The sequence below is a fragment of the Bos indicus genome, chromosome 1 (genome assembly GCF_029378745.1).
Source record: "Bos indicus isolate NIAB-ARS_2022 breed Sahiwal x Tharparkar chromosome 1, NIAB-ARS_B.indTharparkar_mat_pri_1.0, whole genome shotgun sequence".
Lineage (NCBI taxonomy): Eukaryota > Metazoa > Chordata > Mammalia > Artiodactyla > Bovidae > Bos > Bos indicus.
In genome coordinates this window covers 96,936,056-96,960,153 of record NC_091760.1, presented here as the reverse complement: position 1 = coordinate 96,960,153, position 24,098 = coordinate 96,936,056, and the positions used below count along the sequence as shown (strand labels likewise).

Genomic DNA, 24,098 nt, shown 5'->3' with positions numbered 1-24,098 from the left:
TATAAGCTATTAACTTTATTTTTATTTAATATAACTGATGAAGTTAACAGACAAATATATTGTAACAAAAAGTTATAATTGATTAGTTTACATTCCACATTTTAAAGGATTTCACAATTATTTTAACATAGTCAAAGGCTTACTATATGAATTTTACCCATTTTTGAAATGTAAAATACACAATTATAATAATACCCATACTACATATCTTACAATTTTAAAGTTTTAGCTAAAACATATGAGTTTCTGCAGGTAAGAGTTCTCTTATACCTATGACAAATAAAATGTATTACTAATAAAGTGCCACTGGATTAGACAATGCCATTTCAACTATTTCCTTTTTGAAGAGAAGGACAGAAACAGTACAGAGCTAGGAATCTGCATTATTCTTTATAACAAGCACAAGAGTGCTTATTTATAGTAGATATTAACCACATAAAGGATTCCTCTCAAGAAAAATCACAACCGTGACTTATGACAAGCTGTATAGTCACCACTGAATCAAGTTTATATCCAGAGTTTTAAAAAAGTGCAATCTTGAACTATGATAAACTTAAGTCTACCAATATCAAGACATAGTTTTAGGGACTTTATATAAATAAAGGAACCTCTCTTTTAATTGTAAAATAGGTTGCAACTTGTAATAAGGAGTCAGGAATAGTGGTGGATGGTAAGGTTGGGCAACAAGAATGTTTTTTTAGCAGGTGAAAGCCTGATATGCATTGCTATAAGATGCATCTTTCATGTAAGGAAAACGTGTATAGATATATACAGCACTTTTCAGGCACTTGACCTCACGTGGTAGTTATGTTGATGCTCAGATGGTCATTTAATGAAAAAATATTAAATTATATAGAACTTCAAGTCATGTTCCCATAGAACATCTGTGTTCTGTAAGCTAAATCCAAATGTTCCCTGCTAAAATCAAATAATACCATATGCCCAATTCAGAGAAAGAAAATTTAATAAAGTTAATGGATTGAATTTTCTCAATTTTAAGGTTTTTCACAATGAAATTTTCTTAAGTCTTTGTTACCTATTACTTGTCCAAATGCTGGGAGGAAAAAAGGCTTGAAAACTATGAAATATCATGCCTAGATATCAGACAAGTTTAAACTGTTGACCAATTAATATTATGCTGTTTATGGATATATGCTTATAGTTTGTACATATACTGCTTAAGAGTCATATTTTCTTATAATAAATGTTACTAGTTCATATACAGAATTCAATCTGTAAACACTTTAATGTGCCCCCAAAAGTGTTATGAATTTTAATTCTTTTCTCCCTACACATGTTTTGAAAATCACATCCAAGTTTGGCTCCAAAGCTATCTTTGGGGTCCATGCCAAAGGAATGCTTTCAGGTGTATCATTAAGGATAAGGTTCTAAGATAAGACCACCAAATTCTTTTCTAAAATGAAAAAAATATGCCAAGATTCCAGTATACATGTTAGCAATATTCCAATTTTTTTCTTGAATATTTAGCATATAGTTTAAGTGTGTTGATATTACAGATTTTTATTTGTATGTATCATTGTATTACAATGTGGGAAAATTTTACAATATTCTTTCAGGCAGTTAGCTTTAAAATAAGGAAACTTCAGCTCTTAGCACAAACAGCCCTGAGAACAATGCATTCAAATTGCAACTAGAAATAATCTAATTGAGAAACTTTAAAATACAAAACCAAATTCTGGAAAAGTTGTAAATAAAAAAAAAGTTACCAACATTTGAGGCACTACCAGACTACAGTACTTTTAAGAGTTGGAAGGACTTTGTAAAGAGAACAAACATACAAAGCTATGTGCACATATGCACACATGTTGTGCTATTAATGAAAAACTGTATCCCCAAATTTTATAGCCTAAACATTTTATTGCAGCATCTCCTATTAAAGATTTCATGCTCTGGCTGCAGGAGAGTTTTGGTAATAGTTACAAAGAATCCATACAGAATTTTGTACCATAAATGGAAATGGATTCAAGAGCTTGCTGCTGCTGCTGCTAAGTCGCTTCAGTCATGTCTGACTCTGTGCGACCCCAGAGACGGCAGCCCACCAGGCTCCCCCGTCCCTGGGATTCTCCAGGCAAGAACACTGGAGTGGGTTACCATTTCCTTCTCCAATGCATGAAAGTGAAAAGTGAATGTGAAGTTGCTCAGTTAGCAACAATTTCAAGTGACTTGACAGCCCTTGGAAGGGAGCATGAAAGAAACATCATGTCTATGATGCAAATGCTAAGTCAAAGTAGCAATAATTTGATCTGTTTCAGAGGGTATATAACTTTGTAGCAAATAAGATATAACAAAGTCTTCACAGTAGAAATAAAATATGTTGTTCTAGAAAGAAACAAATATTCCACTTGTTAGTATAATACTGTATATAAATTGGTGAAATGCCTGCAGACAAAAAGGTATATCACTGTATAATCTATCAAGATGACAGTCTACATTCTACACGTGGTAACTGTGACATTTAACATTTACTACAAAAAAGTACAACAAATACTAGGAATCAACTTTTAACATTTCTGATGTCAAAAAAGAATGAAGTCTTTTCTGTTCTATTAAAAAATGTTTCCTGCTTCCTTTTAATACAATTTATAAAGCTTTTCTAAATGAAATATATTGTTCAAGAGAAACAAGTATTGACTTACATGAAAATAAACAGTCCCATATCTTTAAAATCTATAATTATATGTCAGAAGAGAATTTACACTTTATTATAGTACTTGAAATACTTATGCATAAGTAGCTTTTGCCATTCAATATATGAAGTATAGGTGCATTATCATAATTTATATATACTTTGCAATTGAAATACTTTACCTTGCAATTGAAAATATATTTATGTCAAGTTTGATAAATTAGGAAGAACAAGGGCATGCTAATCCAGAATTAATACTAAACCAGAATACTAGTGTAGTTAACTGGGGTCATATGAATGGCCAGCAAGAAGCACAGATTGGTAACTTTCTGGAATTCCTGCAGGTAACGATGCCAACCAGTCACAAGTAAGATACATACTACACGAGTATTAAAAAAACTAGAGCAGTGATACCTAAATGGAATTCCGGAAATGAAAGAATTTAGCCTAATTACTAATTGTGCTTTAGATGGGCAAAAGCTAAAATGTTATACTAAAAAATGATTAACTACAACATCAATATTTCTTGTGCTTTAGAATTCCTCTTGCATTTCCTTAAAGCATCTTGCTTCTTCTCCAAGTGGTTTTGCTGAGGCCAATACAAGATTTAAAACGTGGGCAAATTAAGTAACTAAAACTGGGATCTTCTGTTCCTAATGCTATTTCCAATCACTGAGTAGACCGATTATAGCATCATGCAGATTTTCCTCTAGGTGATAGGGTACAAAGGCCTTTTAGAAGTCAATGTATGATGGGAGAGGTCTTAGAATCAGTCTTAGAGAATGAAAGTATTACTGAAACGGTGATTTTGTTCTAAGTTTCACTGCAATATAATGGCTGTTACTGAGTCCTCACAAACCCTGTGATATAATGCCTAGAATTCTGGAAATAGAGAGATATATGATCCAAAAGACTGAACAGAAATCTAACAGAATCACCTAAAATACTTTTTAAAGTAATTCAGTTTATAGAAATCTTTCCTAGCTATATTTCATACCAGTTAAGTGAATTAAGTCACATGACAATCAGATAAATACATATACTTAAGTTAAATAATAATCATATAAAGTAACTTTTCTTCTATGATTCACTTTCATGTTAGAAAAAACATACATAAATTTAACAAGCATTCCAAATAATTTAAGAATTTCCAGTTTTTGTTGAACAAATACTCTGATGTCAAAAAAAGTCTACTTAAAAATGTCTAGAAAGGAGTGATTACTACAAATATCAACTATTGAACATAATCGATAAAAAGTACTGCATAGTATCCTGTAAAGCATGTCACTCCTTTAAATAGAGAAAACAAAAGTTAAAAATGCAAACAGAAACTTCCTATTTTTATGCTGATTACAAAGGGCTCAAATAAAAAGCTACAGCTTTTACCAACACCCTCTGCCACTGTCCTTTGGGCCTTCTTTACAATATGACTTGCTAACAGTCACACAACAGTTTAACGCCTCTGTTAACCACAACAAAGTACTAAAATGACCATAATACAGATTATACTAAGTCTGCCAGAAATTTGGCAAAGAACAGAATGACTGAGGTAACACAGGTGGGCTGCACACGATTACTAAGATAACTGGCACTTTTGATAACATGATTTTTGTTTAAGGATCTGTACTTGCCACACCCAGGCTGAAATTTTGACAATTCCAATCCATAATCTACTTATTCTATGATATTAAGTTTGAAATTAATGCAGAGCAATTCAACTTAAATGTGGTACATCAATACCACTGGATGCTACATTGTTTAAAACCCTGGTTTATTTATCATTTAACTAAAATTCAGGAATGATTTGCTCAGACAAATCATATGTGCTGAAGCTATCTCATCTGTTTCTTGGACTCACATACTGAAAACCACAGGAATGTTATATAGTAAAGACACCTACAAAATTAAAAAAAAAGTTATATATCTTGATTATTTTTTTAAATTGCTAATTGCCTACAAAACTAACTCAGCACAATTTCAAAACAACTGAAAAAGAAATGAGGTTGCTTATGAAGGCCATAGCTTTGGTGACAACTTAGAACCAAACTTTAGATCTGTAGTTGATCCAGACCTAAACAGTTTGGTCATGCCTGATGTTCCCATTTATTTGCAGGGCTTTATGGCTACAGCATATTCTTCACTCATTGCACACATGACAGATACCTAGAAGGAAAAAAAAAGCAGGTAAAAAGTTATTCAAAAGGCAGTATCTATATAAGATATATTTAATTCATCATACACTGGATAATTGTGGATCTATTTTTCACCCTGCTTATTTAACTTTAAAACTTTATTTTTAATTGGAGGATAATTGCTTTTAAATATTGTGTTGGTTCTTGCAATACATCAACAGGAATCAGCCATAGGTATACCTATGTCCTCTCCCTGTTGACCCTCCTCCCACCCCTCTAGGTTGTCACAGAGCACTGGGTTTGAGCTCCCTGCATCATACAACAAGTTCCCACTGCTCATCTATTTTGCATGTGGTCATGTATATGTTTCCAGACACAGAGAACAGACTTGTGGATACAGTGAGGGAAGGAGAGGATGAGATGAGTACTCATGGATGTTTTATACATATTTATTTTGGAAAGAGGCATTCCAAGATCAAATCATCTTTCTCTACAGTTTTCTAGAGAAGAATTTCTTAAACTGTGGTTTTTAAAACAATTTCCAGGGAACAGGAAAATAAGTATAAATGCCACAACACTTAGATGTTATACTTCTGAAAATCATAACAAAGATAAAATAAGTCACCTTTACTCTTTAGAATTCCCATAATATCCTTTCTCATCCTTCAGAATAGTTCAGGCTGACCTTCGAAACAAATTTGGGATTGACAGTGTCCATGTAGTAAAAAATGAACTTTGATACTTTTTTGGGGAATGGGCATGGTAAAAGGTATCCTGGGAAAACTGCCTAGTTCTAGAGTTCCTTTTCAACATTTCAGCACTATTTAACAGCTGTATTTCTTATAGTATTTTATGCTAATTTAGGTCAAAGCTTTTATAAAATGGCTTAAAAAAAATCTCCCCATAGGTCTTTACCTGCACATCTTCACCTGCATTATATTTTCCTTCTATTTCTTTGCCTAGTTCACCCTCTGGCAGCTTAAGATCCTCACGAACTTCACCAGTTTCTGTTAGCAGGGAAAGGTAACCATCCTGAATGCATATCAGCTATTGAAAGAAATTATATCATTTGCACTGATTAGATTATATCCACTCCTTTGTAATTTTAACATGAATTGCCATTTACATTTATTTGTATAAGTACACAGTAATACATTAATAAATTCTTGGTACTTAAGAATGCTACACATAGAAAAGTAGAAGATAGATATAGAGAAAAAGTATAAGTTCATTCCTTCTTGCATTCTTTCCCCCCCCACAAATCTCTACATTATTCAACAATCTGGCTTTTTTAAAATAGCGTATCCAGAAGTATTTACATTTATGTACACAATACAAATATAGTTGTTTTCAAAAATAAATGAGTTATTTTTCAGCAAGTTGTTTTCACTTAAATATGTCTTAGAAATCTTTCAATTTTAGAAAATATGGACTTAGCTTAATCTCTTTAATCTGTATGGAGACAGTTACTGATTTAACCATTTTTGTATTAATGGGCATAAAAGTTATTTTCAGTTTTTCATGACTATAAACAATACGTTTTATAACTTGATTATACACAAACTGAAGTGGAAAATTTTTAGTCTCCAGCTCACTGCTAACAACACTAGGTTTTTTTAAAAAGAAAAAAATTAGCTTGTTGATGACATTAGTGCAACAAACCCAGTCATCAACCTAACCTGCAAAAAGACATAGTTTTGATATCATTGAATTTTTTTCATTACAGGTATGAGGAAACTGGCAGGCCACATTCATTTATTCTAAAAGCAGGTACACCATCAGTGTGCCTAGAATTCCAAGAGGTTTTATGAAAGGCAACCAGCCAGCACACCAGATGCTAACACTGAGATACACAAAAGGAATCAGAGACACGGTCCCTGGTCCCCTTCAGCCACTATTTCATACAAAGGCATACCCCAGAGATAGACTGTCAGAGCGCTCCTTTATGGCGCTACCGACTCAGGCAGTGGCTTTCCACAGACACTGCACGGACCACAGGTGTCAGAGCGCTCCCTTATGGCGCTACCAACTCAGGCAATGGCTTTCCACAGACACTGCACTGACCACAGGAGATTTCAGTTTTTGCACATGTCTATAATCTCAAAAACAAAAAGCCACCCTATTGAGCCACCACAAACAACTTAATGTTTTGGTCACTCAAACATTTGTGAGATAGCTGGCAGAAAAGGGCAGGGGAGCAAGGAGATTGAGACAGAAGTGTGACTTTTAGACAACCACAGGCTCATTGTTTTTATTTTAGCTCCTTTAGCAACTCCCTGAGGTAGAACTTGTCAATTTTAAGAGTTAAAGGTTCCCACTCCATTAGCGACTGAACCACATTAGCCAAATAATAATATTGGTATTTTGAAATTTATATGGTATTTTATTTTTTAAGAGCAATTCATAACATAGCATTCATAAGCCATGGGATGAACTATAAAGCATTTCAAATACAAAAATGTACAGACATATAAAACATCTACTAAAGTATTTGCTTATAAGCATTAAAATAAATTGGTATAATAAATAAAATTAAAATTTTCAAAAAACTAAGCTATAGAAAAATGAAATTAAATAATAATAATGAATTATTTGATCTTCTTAAAGAAAAGCTGTAAAAGTAATGCAATAAAATCCTTTCTCTTTTACTTAAATTTATTCTTTGTTAACATTTAACCATGTGCTTTTTTAAAAATCTCTAGTATATATGGAATATATAAAATGCTTCCATACACATTCTTATTCTTTTATTTTTACTGAACCATTTGAGAGTAAGTTTCAAACATTATGACTCTTTAGCAATAATGTGTTCTTCTCAAGGACATACTCATATAACTGCAGTTTATTTTTCAAAATCAGGAAATTCAATATTGCTAACATATTATTTAATATACAGTCTGTATTCAAAGCTGCAGTATTGTCTTTTTTTCCCTCCCAGCTCCAGGATCATGCCTGGTATCTTTTTGGCTATCATACCAGTTCAGTCTCTTAATTTGGAACAGCTCCTGATCCTTCGTCTTTCATGACACTGATGTTTTTGACAAGCACAGATTCATTGAATTATAGAATGTTTCTTAGTTTGAGTTTGTCAGTTTCTTAATGAATAAGATAGTGCATTTTTGGAAGGATTTCTGCATAAATGATGTGTCCTCAGAGTATCACATCAAGAGGTAAATAATGTCTATTTCCTATTACTGGTGATATTAACTTTGATTACCTGGCTACAGTAGTATCTGCCAGATTTTTCCACTTTCAAGGTATCATTTCCCCTTTTGTAATTTTCAATCTTGTAAAAAAAAAAGCTAACGGTGTCATTTTTGTGTTTCAAACATATTACTGTGCAACTTTTTCAATCTTTCCTCAAAGCCCTCTCTGATTCTATACAGTCAGAAGGAGATGGTGGTAAGGAGAGAGTTATAATTCTAAGTATTTCCTTCTGATCCTTCACTGTAAGCAAATCTACTCATTGGCTACACTAAAGCCTTTGACTGTGTGGATCACAACAAACTCTGGAAAATTCTTCAAGAGATGGGAATACCAGACCATCTTACCTGCCTCCTGAGGAATCCGTATGCAGGTCAAGAAGCAACAGTTAGAAGCTTACATGGAACAATGGACTGTTTCAAAATTGGGAAAGGAGTACATTAAGGCTATATATTGTCACCCTGCTTATTTAACTTATATGCAGAGTACATCATGCAAAATGCCAGGCTGGATGAAGCACAAGCTGGAATCAAGATTGTTGGGAGAAATATCAATAACCTCAGATATGCAGATGAAACCATCCTTATAGTAGAAAGTGAAGAGGAACTAAAGAGCCTCTTGATGAAGGTGAAAGAGAAGAGTGAAAAAGCTGGCTTAAAACTCAGCATTCAAAAGACGAAGATCATGGCATCTGGTCCCATCACTTCATGGCCAACAGATGGGGAAACAATGGAAACAGTGACAGACTCTACTTTCTTGGGCTCCAAAATCACTGCGGATAGTGACTGCAGCCATGAAATTAGAAGATGGCTTGCTCCTTGGAAGAAAAGCTATGACAAACCTAGACAGCATATTGAAAAGCAGAGATGTAACTTTGCCTACAAAGGTCAATATTAGTCAAAGCTATGATTTTTTCAGTAGTCATGTATGGATGTGAGAGCTGGACCATAAAGAAGGTTGAGTGCCAAAGAATTGATGCTTTTGAACTGTGGTGTTGGAGAAGGACTCTTGAGAGTCCCTTGGACTGCAAGGAGATCAAACCAGTCAATCCTAAAAGAAATCAATCCTGAATATTCACTGGAGGGACTGATGCTAAAGCTGAAGCTCTAATTCTTTGGCCACCTGATGTAAAGAGCCAATTTGTTGGAAAAGACCCTCGTGCTGGCAAAGATTGAAGGCAGGAGGAGAAGGGGATGACAGAGGATGAGATGGTTGGATGGCATCACCAACTCAATGGACATGAGCTTGAGGCAAGCTCTGGGAGATGGTGAAGGACAGGGAAGCCTGGTGTGCTTCAGTCCATGGAGTTGAAAAGAGTCAGACTCAACTGAGCGACTGAACAACAATACTCATTTGGTAACTTTGAAATGTTTTGAAGAATTTTTTTTGGTAGAAAAATCATTTTCTTAGTGGTAAGCAAGGAGACAGGAGAGGGCAGGGTCAGAAAACTTGTAATAGAAGAGTCAATCATGCAGTGGCATACCAAGCTACTGAATGACATCTGAAATTATACCATACCCCCAAAATACTAGTACCAGAATGTGGTATCTATTATTCCCTACTAAAAGAATACAATGTATGGTGTTATTTCTCTCCATAGGGCTCTTGGGAAAATGGATAATTCCAGGTCTAGAGTAGGAAGCATACAAGATGTGAAAGCATGATAATCCATATCAAAGGGATTCAGGAGCTAACTGAAATAAGGGCCCTCTGGCCAAAGATAGAACAATTTGAGAATGAATAATGATAATAACTATAATATATTGAAACATAAATGTGTTTAAATGCTTGAGTTCAAAGTGGCAAAAAAACATTTCACTGGTCATCTTCAATAAAAGCCAGAGAACCAACTAATTTTGAAAACTGGTAATTAAAGGCAAAGAATCAAGTATTTATATTGCCTTTCCTATTATATACTATTGCAAGGGTAATCAAAAAAGCTAAAGGAAAATTTCTCTTTATAGAAGTGTTCTGGCTTTTATTTTTTTTTTTTAAAGAATAACTGATTGTTATTACTTTGTCTTCCCTAATAAGTTAATGGATTGAGGCAGTTATTACATATCTAATAACATCACAAAAGAGCAAACCATAAGATTCATTTACTTGATGACTGCACAGAACATCACCTTTGGAGTAGTTCTTATTAAAGAAAAAAGATGAAAAAAATAAAAATCTAAACTAGATCTGTACATTTAATTATCCATTTTCAGAAATATGTGGGACAAAGGAACATGTTAAAGAACAAGGAAAATGCAATTAGCAAAATAAAGCCTGTGAGAAAGTCTATAGAGCAACATTCTTCATCAAAAAATTGAGAGGGGGCAGAGAGAGAGAGAGAAATAAGGAAGGGAGGAAAGAGAGACTCAAATGCATGTATGAGAGAGGAGAGCCTATATAGCAGATTTAAGAGATACCTCAACCAATTTCACTGTGTGGACTTTATTTAGGTCCTGATTTAGAAAAACTACAAAATAAAAACAATAAACTATCACATCTGAAAAAGCAAAACACAAATACAATTAAGAAAATGTAGATATTGACTGGATATTTGAAGACATTAAGGAATTACTAATTTTTGAGGTACCACAGTGTGCTTTGATCTTGCTCTTTACAGCCCTTACCTTTTAAAAATGTGTATCAAAATATTTGCAGATGAAACGATAAATAACATAATATCTGGAATTAGCTTCAAAATAATCAAGAGACAGAGGATACAGGAAATAAAAGTAGATGGTGGGGTATAAATGAAATAAGATTTGCTATGTATTGATAATTTTTTAAGGCAGATGATGGTTATATGAGGTTCATCATATTTTGAAAATGTCTACTATAAAAAGCAAAAAATAAAAATGCTATGGTATATCAGAATTCTAGAAAGAGCACTGTAACCACTAAATAGCTGGAGGCACAGGGAGCTGAGGAAACAAAGCATGAACTGAAAGGAAGTATGAAAGGAAGTATGTGGAGAAAGCCAGTGACTGGAGATTCTGTCCATGATGTGGTCATATAAGAACATGAAAAAGGAAAATTATGGGGCAACTTTTTGCCTGTAATTTATTGGTACACAACAGCAGAAAGCTGGAGAAGGAATAGCATCACCACAGGTGCCTTCTTAGCCCTAACTTCTGAACTTAATTTTATTTCTCAATATATTTCAAAATAGTCAGACTTTTAAGTAAGACCTCCTTTCTTCTCCTCCTTCCTTTTCCTTTTCCTCCAGCACTCTCAAGCTACTTCTTTAGAGCTGCTGGTCCCTGGCGGCGGGGGGAGGGGGGCATGGGGAGGAGACTGGGCAAGAAGGAACTGAATGCTTGACCACTGTTATCAAACAACACAAGTAAATAACACTATTATCAACTAGAGTGCTATCTGACTCATCAAGCCATAAAACTGGTTATGCATAGCGCCACTTCATCATCAAGTGCAAGCTGCATATATGAGACCAACCTGAGCAGGTCCTGAAAGCACAGGCAAGCTGTATGAGACTCAGAAAGTACCTTCTGCAACATCCACCACTTCCCCCTCAACTCATACCAGTGGCTTTATGGGGGGAGTTCCCTATGCGCAGCTGACTGAAAAATAAAAAAAGCCAGAGTGGTTTCTAGATGGTTATGCATGGTCTGATGAAACTACTTGGAGAGACAGTGAGGATGAAAACTTCATGCACTGGACTCAGAGGATAAAGAACTGAAGGTTTAGATTTACACGAATGATGGGCAATGGCTAAGAGTCTGTATGGAAGTTCAACCACACTGAAAGAACAAGACGGGAAAACTGCTGACAATAAGGTCTGGGAGAGTGGTACCTGGAGGGGCCTCTCTGGTACCTGGTACCTGAGGGGTCTCTCAGGGGACATGCCACTGAGGAGGCAGACAGGTGACAAGATGATTCTATCGGCAAATGTCACTTAGTTTCTTACTGTAGTCTTCTCAGTCCTTGCTTAACTGGCTTATCAATGACTGGCCATTGTGGCATAAGCTAATTGACACAGGTTTTTTCTCACCAAGGCTGATGTGACCTACAGCCACTACTGACTACAGCTGCTGCTGGTACCTCAGAGCACAGACCAACGCAGAGTCACTGATATGGCACTATTTCCTAGGGCAAAGGTCAGGGGCCTGAGGTCAGGGGTGGCAGTCAAGAGGAGCTACCCCATGCCCGAGGTCAGGGGCAGCAGCTGAGAGGAGCTACCCCACGTCCAAGGTAAGGAGCAGCGGCTATGCTTTGCTGGAGCAGCCATGAAGAGATACCCTACATCTAAGGTAAGAGAAACCCAAGTAAGACGGTAGGCACTGAGAGAGGGCATCAGAGGGCAGACAGACTGAAACCACAATCACAGACAACTAGCCAATCTGATCACATGGATCACAGCCTTGTTTAACTCAATGGAACTATGCCATGCCGTGTGGGGCCACCCAAGATGGATGGGTAATGGTGGAGAGGTCTGACAGAATGTGGTCCGCTGAAGAAGGGATGGCAAACCACTTCAGTATTCTTGCCTTGAGAACCCCATGAACACTATGAAAAGGCAAAATGATAGGATACTGAAAGAGGAACTCCTCAGGTTGGTAGGTGCCCAATATGCTAGTGGAGATCAGTGGAAAAATAACTCCAGAAAGAATGAAGGGATGGAGCCAAAGCAAAAACAATACCCAGTTGTGGATGCGACTGGTGATAGAAGCAAGGTTTGATGCTGTAAAGAGCAATATTGCATAAGAACCTGGAATGTTAGGTCCATGAATCAAGGCAAATTGGAACTGGTCAAACAGGAGATGGCAAGTGTAAACATTGACATTCTAGGAATCAGCAAACTAAGATGAACTGGAATGGGTGAATTTAACTCAGATGACCATTATATCTACTACTGTGGGCAGGAATCCCTTAGGAGAAATGGAGTAGCCACCATAGTCAACAAAAGAGTCTGAAATGCAGTACTTCGATGCAATCAAAAACAACAGAATGATCTCTGTTTGTTTCCAAGGCAAACCATTCAATATCACGGTAATCCAAGTCTATGCCCCGACCAGTAGCACTGAAGAAGCTGAAGTTGAATAGTTCTATGAAGACCTACAAGACTTTCTAGAACTAAGACCCCAAAAAGATGTCCCTTTCATTATAGGGGACTGGAATGCAAAAGTAGGAAGTCAAGAAACACCTGGAATAACAGGCAAATTTGGCCTTGGAGTACAGAATGCATCAGGGCAAAGGCTAATAGATTTCTGCCAAGAGAACGCACTGGTCATAGCAAACACCCTCTTCCAACAACACAAGACAAGACTCTACACATGGACATCACCAGATGGTCAACAGTGAAATCAGATTGATTATATTCTTTACAGCCAAAGATGGAGAAGCTCTATACAGTCAGCAAAAACAAGACAGGGAGCAAACTGTGGCTCAGATCATGAACTCCTTATTACCAAATTCAGAATGAAATTGAAGAAAGTGGAGAAAACCACTAGACCATTCAGGTATGACCTAAATCAAATCCCTTATGACTAGACTATACAGTGACAGTGACAAATAGATTTAAGGGACTAGATCTGATAGAGTGCCTGATGAACTATGGATGGAGGTTGGTGACATTGTATAGGAATCAGGAATCAAGACCACCCCAAGAAAAAGAAATGCAAAAAAGCAAAATGGCTGTCTGAGGAGGCCTTAAAAATAGCTGTGAAAAGAAGGGAAGCAAAAAGTAAAGGAGGAAAGGAAAGATATAAGCATCTGAATGCAGAGTTCCAAAGAATAGCAAAGAGAGATAAGAAAGCCTTCCTCAGCGATCAATGCAAAGAAATAGAGGAAAATAATAGAATGGGAAAGACTAGAGATCTCTTCAAGAAAATCAGAGATACCAAGGGAACATTTCATGTAAAGATGGGCTCATTAAAGGACAGAAATGGTATGGACCTAACAGAAGCAGAAGATATTAAGAAGAGGTGGCAAGAATACACAGAAGAACTGTACAAAAAGTATCTTCATGACTAAGATAATCACGATGGTGTGATCACTCACCTAGAGCCAGACATCCTGGAATGTGAAGTCAAGTGGGTCTTAGAAAGCATCACTATGAACAAAGCTAGTGGAGGTGATGGGATTCCAGTTGAGCTATTTCAAATCCTCAAAGATGATGCTGTGAAAGTGCTGCACTCAATATGCCAGCAAATGTGGAAAACTCAGCAGTGGCCACAGGACTGGAAAAGGTCAGTTTTCATTCCAACCCCAAAGAAAGGCAATGCCAAAGAATGCTCACACTACTGCACAATTGTACTCATCTCACACACTAGTGTAAAGTGATGCTTAAATTCTCAAAGCCAGGCCTCAGCAAAATGTGAACTGTGAACTTCCAGATGTTCAAGCTGGTTTTAGAAAAGGCAGAGGAACCAGAGATCAAATTGCCAACATCTGCTGGATCATGGAAAAAGCAAGAGAGTTCCAGAAAAACATCTATTTCTGCTTTATTGACTATGCCAAAGCCTTTGACTGTGTGGATCACAATAAACTGTGGAAAATTCTGAAAGAGATGGGAATACCAGACCACCTGACCTGCCTCTTGAGAAATCTGTATGCAGGTCAGGAAGCAACAGTTAGAACTGGACATGGAACAACAGACTGGTTCCAAATAGGAAAAGGAGTTCATCAAGGCTGTATATTGTCACCCTGCTTATTTAACTTCTATGCAGAGTACATCATGAGAAACACTGGGCTGGATGAAGCACAAGCTGGAATCAAGATTGCCGGGAAAATATCAATAATGTCAGATATGCAGATGACATGTCCCTTGTGGCAGAAAGTGAAGAAGAACTAAAAAGCCTCTTGATGAAAGTGAAAAAGGAGAGTGAAAAAGTTGGCTTAAAACTAACATTCAGAAAACTAAGATCAAGGCATCCAGTCCCATCAGTTCATGGCAAACAGATGGGGAAACAGTGGAAACAGTGGATGACTTTATTTTGGGGGGCTCCAAAATCACTGCAGATGGTGATTGCAGCTATGAAATTAAAAGACGCTTACTCCTTGGAAGGAAAGTTACGACCAACCTAGATAGCATATTAAAAAGCAGAGACTTACTTTGTTAACAAAGGTCCATCTAGTCAAGGCTATGGTTTTTCCAGTGGTCATGTATGGATGTGAGAGTTGGACAAGAAAGCTGAGCCCAGAAGAATTGGTGCTTTTGAACTGTGTGTTGGAGAAGACTCTTGAGAGTCCCTTGGACTGCAAGGAGATCCAACCAGTCCATCCTAAAGGAGATCAGTCCTGGGTGTGGAGGGACTGATGTTGAAGCTGAAACTCCAATAGTTTGGCCACCTGATGCGAAGAGCTGACTCATTTGAAAAGACCCTGATGCTGGGAAAGATTGAGGGAGAAAGGAGAAGGGGACAACAGAGGATGAGATGGTTGGATGGCATCACGGACTCAATGGACATGGGTTTGGGTGGACTCTGGGAGTTGGTGATGGACAGGGAGGCCTGGCATGCTGCGGTTCATGGGGTCGCAAAGAGTTGGACATGACTGAGCGACTGAACTGAACCTAGGGCAAAGAGCCAGCTGCCTGGTGATAGTATATTCCCTCCATCATGGAAGAGGCAGCAGTTTGTGCTCACTGCAATATATTCTTACTTTACATATAAATTTGCCTTTGCTGCCTGCAGTGCTTCTGCTGAAATCTCATCTGTGGATTTATAAACTGTCACATTCCTTCAGAACCTCACACAGTGTCATTTCTGGCTAAAAAATTCATTTGACAGGCGAAATAAAAAACAGCAGGACAACACTCAGAGGATTCACTGCTCCATGTACTCCCATCATTCTAAGAGAGTTTGCATTGGCCTACTCATCTTTGCCACCTGCTGGACAATGCACGCCTGGGTGCTGTTTTACAAGTTACAATATATTCCAATATATGGTACTATTTCTCCCAAAGGTAAAATACACAGGCCTAGGAACCAAAGGTAGAAGGCTCTTCTCACTATTACCCTCACTGATCCTGTAGCAAAATATCTGTTTCTTCTCCCTGCAACACTGGGATCTGCTGATTTAGAGGTTTTCTATTCCAAAGAAACACTGCTTCTACCAGGGAACACAAAGATTCCACAAACAGGTTAAAAAGTATAAAAAGACTTCAAACACAGAGAATTCATTGCATCATTATTTTCTTTGTTGTTCTATTTTAAGTTGCAGTAACAAAATTCGACTCCTTATACAAAAGGCATACACTTATTTGAAGAATATACTAGGATTTAACATTCACAGTTTTGGAAATTCACCAATAATCCAAAGATACAAAATCTATACTTTAACATGTCCTGTAGTGATTAGCTTTCCTTCTAAAAAGTGATCTTTAAATGACAAATAAAACTTTAGTGAATGATGAAAATGCATTTAACTTGTGGTGTGGTGCACAGGAACATAGAACTTTCTAAACCAATATGATTCAAGGGAGTGGCAGAGTTTGAACAAGCGTTTCTGTATTTAAGAGTCTGGGGATTCCCAAAAGTGTTTAAGTGTATTTATATTTTACACTATCAGTGAGCCCCAGACAACCATAACTAGTTTTGAGAGAAAGGATGGAAATTAGCAATTCCAGCTATATCTTGGAATGGAATTCAGAAGACAATTTTTCTTTCATTTTGAACTTATTTTAAAATACATAAAATTATAAATACCTTTATTTTCTTAAACAAAGATTTACCTTTTAATTATAACGAATACACACACACATATGTATATATTTCACTTCAGCTGACTGCCAAACTGGCATTTGAAATACTGAATTCAGCAAACACAAAGGACTACAAGTAGCCAAATAATAAGTAGAAATTGAATCAAGCCACTTGGATAGTGAAGACCACCATGCTAATGCTAAGTCGCTTCAGTCGTGTCTGACTCTGCGAGACCCCATAGACAGCAGCCCATCAGGCTGCCCCGTCCCTGGGATTCTCCAGGCAAGAACACTGGAGTGGGTTGCCATTTCCTTCTCCAATGCATGAAAGTGAAAAGTGAAAGTGAAGTCGCTCAGTTGTGTCCGACTCGTAGTGACCCCACGGACTGCAGCCCACCAGGCTCCTCCGTCCATGGGATTTGCCAGGCAAGAGTACTGGAGTGGGGTGCCATTGCCTTCCATAGCACAATGAATATAACTGGAAGGGTTCATCAAACTAATTTTTTAAATGAACAGAAATAAATATTCTATGCTGCCTTGATAATGAAGGGGTGTGATCACTGAGTGCTCACTCTGCAAGGCACTTTTCTAAGAATTAACTAATTAATCCTTACAGTGATTTCACGAGGAGTTTATTATTCTTATCCTTATTTTATAAATACAAAAAGGCAGATGAGAGATTAAATAACTCGTCAAACAACGTCATGTAATTAGTAGGTGCCAAAGAAAGGATCTGATCCTAGACTGTTAGGCTTGAGCCATTGTCTTAGCAGCTCTGCAACACAGACCATATACTGAGCGCTGGGACTACAGTGAACCAAGTGAGGCACTTGTTTTGGGTGCAGAATTTAAGGTGGTGTGCATGTGCACACAAACACACAAAACCCTCAGTGATCGGGTTAAGGTAGTATTTTTAAAAATTAGAATGCAAAAATTCTATAATGAACAAATTTTCAGACAAGATCAGAATTTCTGATTTTTCCCTTCTGACTTAGGCCCCTATGTTGCTTGGCATTGTTACTGGTCTTGTCTTTATGTAAAATTTTGTGCTTGAGGCAAGGGCTTTACTAATCTCATTTCCCTCATTCTAGTTCTGGTCCTGCCAAAATACAACTCAAACCCAAATTTTCCTTTATGTTGATCCTGAGTTCTAATCAATGATTGGCTAATTTAATCACAGTGATCGTCATCTGAACTACTATTTTTCTGAAACATTCAAAGGCAAAAGCATTATATACCGAATGAATATTGCATATTCAAAGCATTCACATGTTAAGGATGAAAACAGAAATTCATTTTTGGCAAAAGAAAATTCTATGCTTAGCTTTAGTTGGCTGTACCATCCTTACCTCATTGAATAATCATGTATGCATTTAACAAATGTTTACCGAGCACCCACAGAGTCAGATACAACTGAAGTGACTTAGTAGCAGCAGCAGCACTGTATGCAATGTCTAAGTACTCCAAGAATAAGTGATTAAGTGAAGTTTTTATATAGGAAAAAATAGTTTGGGGCATAAATCTAATTAAGAGGTAATTATGGGGTACATATTATCTTTTAACCTTCATATTATCCCTCCTTTGTAGATGGGAAGACTGAGGCTTAGAAACATTGCATAATTTGTCCAAGATCACCCAGCTTGAAAGTGGCAGGACTAGATTGAAACTCAGATCTGCCTGACTTAAAAAAAAAAACTTTCTACTATTCTACTAAGACAATTCAAATTTCTACAGACTTTTTAACAACAATAGAAAACATTTATTAAGAGGGAAAATGAAAATATAAAACTGCTTACTAGATTAAAATTGTGTAAAAATATGTTTGAAAGTGAAGTTGCTCAGTCGTGTCCGACTCTTTGCGACCCCATGGACTGTAGCCTATCAGGCTCCTCTGTCCATGGGATTTTCCAGGCAAGAGTGCTGGAGTGGATTGCCATTTCCTTCTCTCGAGTGCTGGAGTGGATTGCCATTTCCTTCTCCAAAAAAATATGTTTACATGTGGACAAAAACTAAAAGGAAATCATTGGATATTGCAGTTAATGGTAACATTCTTTAAAAATTATAAACACAATATTAGGTATGGAAAGAAATCAGTTTAAATTGGGTAAAACAAATTGAGCATCACATTTGTATTTTTCACTATGTAAAATGAATAGAAAAGAGTTCTACATATAGCATGTTTGATAAAGAAATTAAAGACTTTCAAGAAAGACTTTAGTTATGATTAATCTGAGTTTCCACATCCTATGAGGTCAGTGGTTTAGTTACTATCAATACTCCAAACAAGAAAATGCTATCATTAAACATGACTTATCTAAATGTATAATTGGAGCTAAAAGTTGCAGTTTATACCTATAATTTCACAGCATGGTCACTGAATATAAATAAAACTACAAAGTGTTTTTTTTTATTTCCTTCACCTATTCAGTGACCATACATTTTGTCCTTTGTATTTATGGCTTTCAACTTATTTCCCTATTTAAGGACACCAAATTCTGACACTCATTCCTTAATACATACAAACTTGGTTGGTGGAACATGAATTCCAAAAATTTCTTGAGAATCTTAGGTCTGGTAAGGTAAAAAAAAAAAAAATACATTACCTAGAAGGGAATTATTTAAACTTGAAATGATTTACAGCAAAGAGAATAGTAATTTTACTAAACACTGGACTCACAATATGGAGTCACTTGATCTGAAAAATAGGAAGTGTTCAAATTTTTAAAATGCAAGAATGTTAAAGGGCAAACTAACAGTCATCCTAGATAAAATACAAGTGTTAAACAGCACTATATTTCTTCAATTTCTAAGATAAGCAGTACCTAATAATGGGTTAGAAAAACCTATAAAACTACTTGTGGGTTTTATTAAATTACAACTGACAGTAGAAAGTATTTGCACCTTTAGGAAACAAGTAATATTTTAAAGGAAATTAATACTTACTTGATAATCATTTCTCTTAATATTTGGAACATCCATGTTGTGAGTAGAAGGGCAAATATCTTCATACTTTTTGCCCGTGAAAATATCAATTCCAACAAGGTGAACCTAACAGAGAAGGGAGAACAGGAAATCTGTTTAATCTTTGCCAAGATATCACTCATTACATACACAGAAGCATAATACCAATGCTGATTATGACAGATTCTTTCTCCTTTCAAGGTCATCTAATTTTACTTTCTTAAAACAAAAAAGTAGTGGTCATACAACTGAGAAGCAGTGAACAACTAAACAGTATCATGACATATCAAGACACAATATCATACAGTCTAGTAACTCAATCATAAAAGTGCTTAAGAAAAATGAGGTTAGTTTCCTTAGAATGATGTTAGAACAGGTTTTTTCATTTGTAAAATAGATCGCCTAAGTCACTAGGATTCAGGAAAGTTTCTATTCCCAGTTAATGAAACATTATTGGGCCCAGGAAGGAAATGCTACCTTTCAGTATTCAAATAGCCGATCACCCAGTAATTGTGGGAAGAATAAAAATGTGTTCTTATACACTTACAAGTTCAGAAACCTCATGTTCTGTAATGGAATACAAATGATCAAAACCCCAACGCCAAGGCAGACCAGGAAGGGCATTTACCTTGGCATGACCGTGCTTTCCAGTTTTGGAAGTTGACATCTCCACTATCTTGCATGGTCGTCCTTTGAGCACCACGAAGCCGTTTTTGCGCAGGGCGGAACACTGCATAGGGTAAGTGCTGGAAGCCCCAGCATCTCCAGTAGTGAAATCAATTTCATCCGCCATGGTGGGCTGGGGAGATTCTTCTGAGGGTACTATGCAAAAAGTTTGTTTGCTTTTTAACAACTAGCATGCAAGCAGGAAAACGCCTCATTTCGGACAAGTTACGAGCCAAGCATCATGGATCTATTATTTCTGCATTTATAGAACACCCACCCGGAATAGTGGGCACTTTCTAACTCCGGCCTTACAAACTTTTCCATCCTTTGCTGGGGAGGTGGGAGGGAAGTCGCAGCAGAGCTCGCTGGGGTTGGGGAATACCCGCCGAGGGCGCTCACCCGCTCGGGGGGCAGCAAATCCCGGCCCCCACCGTCCCACCGCCGGACGACCTTCCCGCACCGCGCCGCCCGGCCCTCCGCCGCCGCCCGGATCCTCAGTGCGGGGGACCCAGCCCAGGCCGCACATCCCTGCGAAGGATGGGGATAACAGGACCTGGCCATCAGCACCTGGCCCTCGGGCAGTGGGCGCACACTTCTCCCTCCAGCCTGCAGCGGCGTCACTTCGACCTCTCAGACACCCTCTGTCCTGCCGACATCCCCGGCCCGGCGCCTCACGGGCCTGAGCCCTGGCGGGTCCCGCGCTCGCCTCGGTCCCCCATCCATCCTTCCTCCTCTTCTCGGTCGGGGCTCGGCTCTGGCTGCCTACCCCAGCCCTTCCTCGCTCCGGTCGCAGCCCCACCACCTTTTCCCCGAGTCTTCACCTTTCAGAAGGTAAAGAGAGCCTTTTGCCTGCGCACCCGCGCCGGTCCCGCACAGCTGCGGCGGCGGCAGCTGTGGCGGCCGCGGCAGTTCCAAGAGACGGGGCGGGGCCGCCACACTTTCCACACCCCGGCCTCCCCGCCCTTTCCCGCCCCCACCTCAGCCCCACTTCCGGGATAGGTCCCGGCGCGTCATAGGCACCGCCCTCTCGCGCTACCATTGGCTATAAGCTTCCTGAGGCCCCGCCCAGTCACGTGAAGAGCGCCCTGGCAACCCCACGTGCTGCGGATTAGTGCACTTCCGGCGTGAAGAGCACTTTATGGAGTTCGGTTGCTGAGGGTAAACTCGCCGGCAAGGAAACTTGCTCTCTCAAACTTCCAGGTGCAATTAAGTTAGGGTCCCTGTCGAACTGAACGGAAACCAAGCCACGCACTTGATGGCCCGTGCCCTCCGGTGTTGTGGTAGTTGTCATGTGACGGCTGTCAGAACTCACAAGGCGTGCGAATTCAACGAGTGTATCTCGTGGCTTTGGAGGGAACTTTGGGTTCCAACTTCTGGCCCAACTTGAAGCCCTACTTGGCGTTCCAAACCATGCTTTTTACTTGAGGAAGAGCCTGAGTGCAGTATGGTGTTACCCGGCTCCCACTGTGGGCTTCACGGGAGACACCAGTCGCCCACTATGAGATTCCAGCAGCGGCTGCCACTGCTGATCCGCTCTCAAGGGAGAGAACTCCTGAGACATCCACGAACTAAAAAGCAGCGGTGAAATGACCTAACTCTCTCCTCACACTCCTCACATCAGAGGCTGTTACCGAGTTTTGGAGGCAAATGGTGTCTGACTCCTACTGCATTGTCCAGCAGAAAGATGTGCTGCCAAACTCAGCTCTTACATCCTCCTGGCATTGGGATTCCTTCAAGTTTGAGGTATGCCTGTACCTCATTAGGCCAGTTGGGTTGTCTTGGAATTAATAGGAGCCAGTAGTGACTTGAATAGGATTAGGACCGAGTTTCTTAAAAAGAGACGCATTCTCCTTTTCTCAGTGGTTTCACAGCCCACCAAATTCTACTACCTTGCAGAGATGGCCTTAAAACCCCAGTTTATGTGGCCCTGTGATTTTGTACTGCTGTCTCATGAAAAATTCCATTTCTCACTCTTCTATGTGACTCCATGGTTTACACAGATGTTTCACGTGTGTTGTCCAGTCAGATTTACAGTAAGCAAGTGAACACCCTAAACTGAGCTCAGCATGTAGCTAATATGTGAAAGAGCCAGATTAGGACCCTGGTTCAGGAGTCCACTCTGCTTTTCCTCATACCCCCTAACCTTTCCCTGTTATTGTTAGAAAGTTACAAATATTTAGAGTATATAAGCAGGTAGTGCAGTAAATGTTTTATGTGCATTATTCCTTTAATCTTGACTGTTACTCCTTTTTAAACCTTCAAATTTACTGTTAGAGTTTATACAAAGTGAAATTTAGCCTTTTAAGTTCTGTGAGTTTTGAAAAACATAGGCAGTTTTGTAACTACCACTGTAAACCTATAAACAAGGTGCAGAATATTTCTCAAAACTTTCTTTGTGCCTCTTTGTGGTCAGTCCCCTCCCCCAGCACCCAGCCCAGGCAACTATTAGCAACTATTTTGTCTGTGCTTTCAGTTGTGGAAGAAGGCAGAGAAAAGTTAAATAATTTGCCCCAAATTAGACAGCTAGCAAGTCAAAGAGCCAGGATTGAACTCTAAGGAAGCTTGTCTCCACAATCACTGTTACTACCATATACTATTGCATGCTGCCTGTATACCACCATATACTGCAGTCACACAAGCTTTGGGTTTGGAATCAAATGATCCAGCTTCATGCATTCAACAAATATAGTTGATTCTAGTCAAGTTGCTGAAACACTGGATTAGTGAATATTGAACTGTTGCTACTAGAGGAAGTACACATTACATTCCTGTGAGCATCACATTTTGGTCAGCTAACATATATAATCTTGCTTTATGTGTGCTTCTGTTTGAAGACACTGTGTTTAATTGGTTCATTAACATTTAAGTCACAGCTAACAGCACTGTAATTCATGTACAAAGGAAGCTTATCTAACACGTGTGTTCTCTGTAAGGCATATCACAGCCTACATGTGCTTAGGAACACTAGAGAGCACTACAATACTATATTTGGGGACCATTTTAAACAACCAAGTCATCAACGAAAGTCACAAAAAAGCAAAAAGAAACACAAATAGACTGTGAAAACAACAGTTGTTTACAGTTTGATATCTGAAACAAGAAGGCAGAGCACTGCCTTCTTTGACCTTAGCTAGGAAAATGTGCCTGGTGAGCTGCTGTCTATGGGGTCGCACAGAGTTGGACACGACTGAAGTGATTTAGCAGCAGCAGCAGCAGGAAAATGTGTATTGACTGACTAAAATCTTCTCCTATTTTGTAAATGTCAAAAAATGAGCAAGAAAACACAGCGAAATTTTATTTTGGGGGTCACAAGTAAACTTTAGTAATGAGGTATATTCATAAATATGGAATCCATGAAAAATGAGGGTTACTTTTTATCTTAGTACACTCAGCTCTGGAATGACTGTGTTGATCAGGACAGCCTGTTGTTCATTAGGTACTTGCTGTCCAGTGCAGGATACAATCTAGCAATTTTAACAGATATAATGCTGCTAAAGAAATAACTACAGGGTGCTGAAATAAAGGTCTTGGCCCTCTTTTTCTGGTCTAGGTATTGTTCAGTTGAAATATAACAATCGATAAATTACTGGAAATGTCCAACCTACCAAGAATGAATCATGAAAAATCTGAACAGATCATTTAGTAGGAAGAATTATAGGTCAGTAATCAAAGGCTCCCAACGAAGAAAAGTTCGGAACCAGATGGTTCCACTGGTGCATTATAACAGACATTTAAAGAAGAATTAATTCCAATTTTTTGTAAACTCTTCCAACATGTTAAGGGTGAGTGACCGTGAACTTCCAGATGTGCAAGCTGGTTTTAGAAAAGGCAG

The 24,098-nt window shown here is 38.3% G+C and overlaps 1 protein-coding gene across 1 annotated transcript; it reads right to left on the bottom strand.

Annotated features, from left to right (window-relative positions):
• On the bottom strand, positions 1-21,227 carry EIF5A2 (eukaryotic translation initiation factor 5A2). The gene is made up of 5 exons (XM_019959671.2): positions 21,088-21,227; positions 20,229-20,422; positions 19,583-19,687; positions 5,695-5,826; positions 1-4,810 (listed from the first exon to the last, which is right to left on the bottom strand). Exons 2-5 carry the CDS (start codon positions 20,391-20,393, stop codon positions 4,751-4,753), a joined length of 462 nt encoding a protein of 153 aa, XP_019815230.1. The 5' UTR covers positions 20,394-20,422; positions 21,088-21,227; the 3' UTR covers positions 1-4,750.
• Between the last annotated feature and the right edge of the window lie 2,871 nt (positions 21,228-24,098).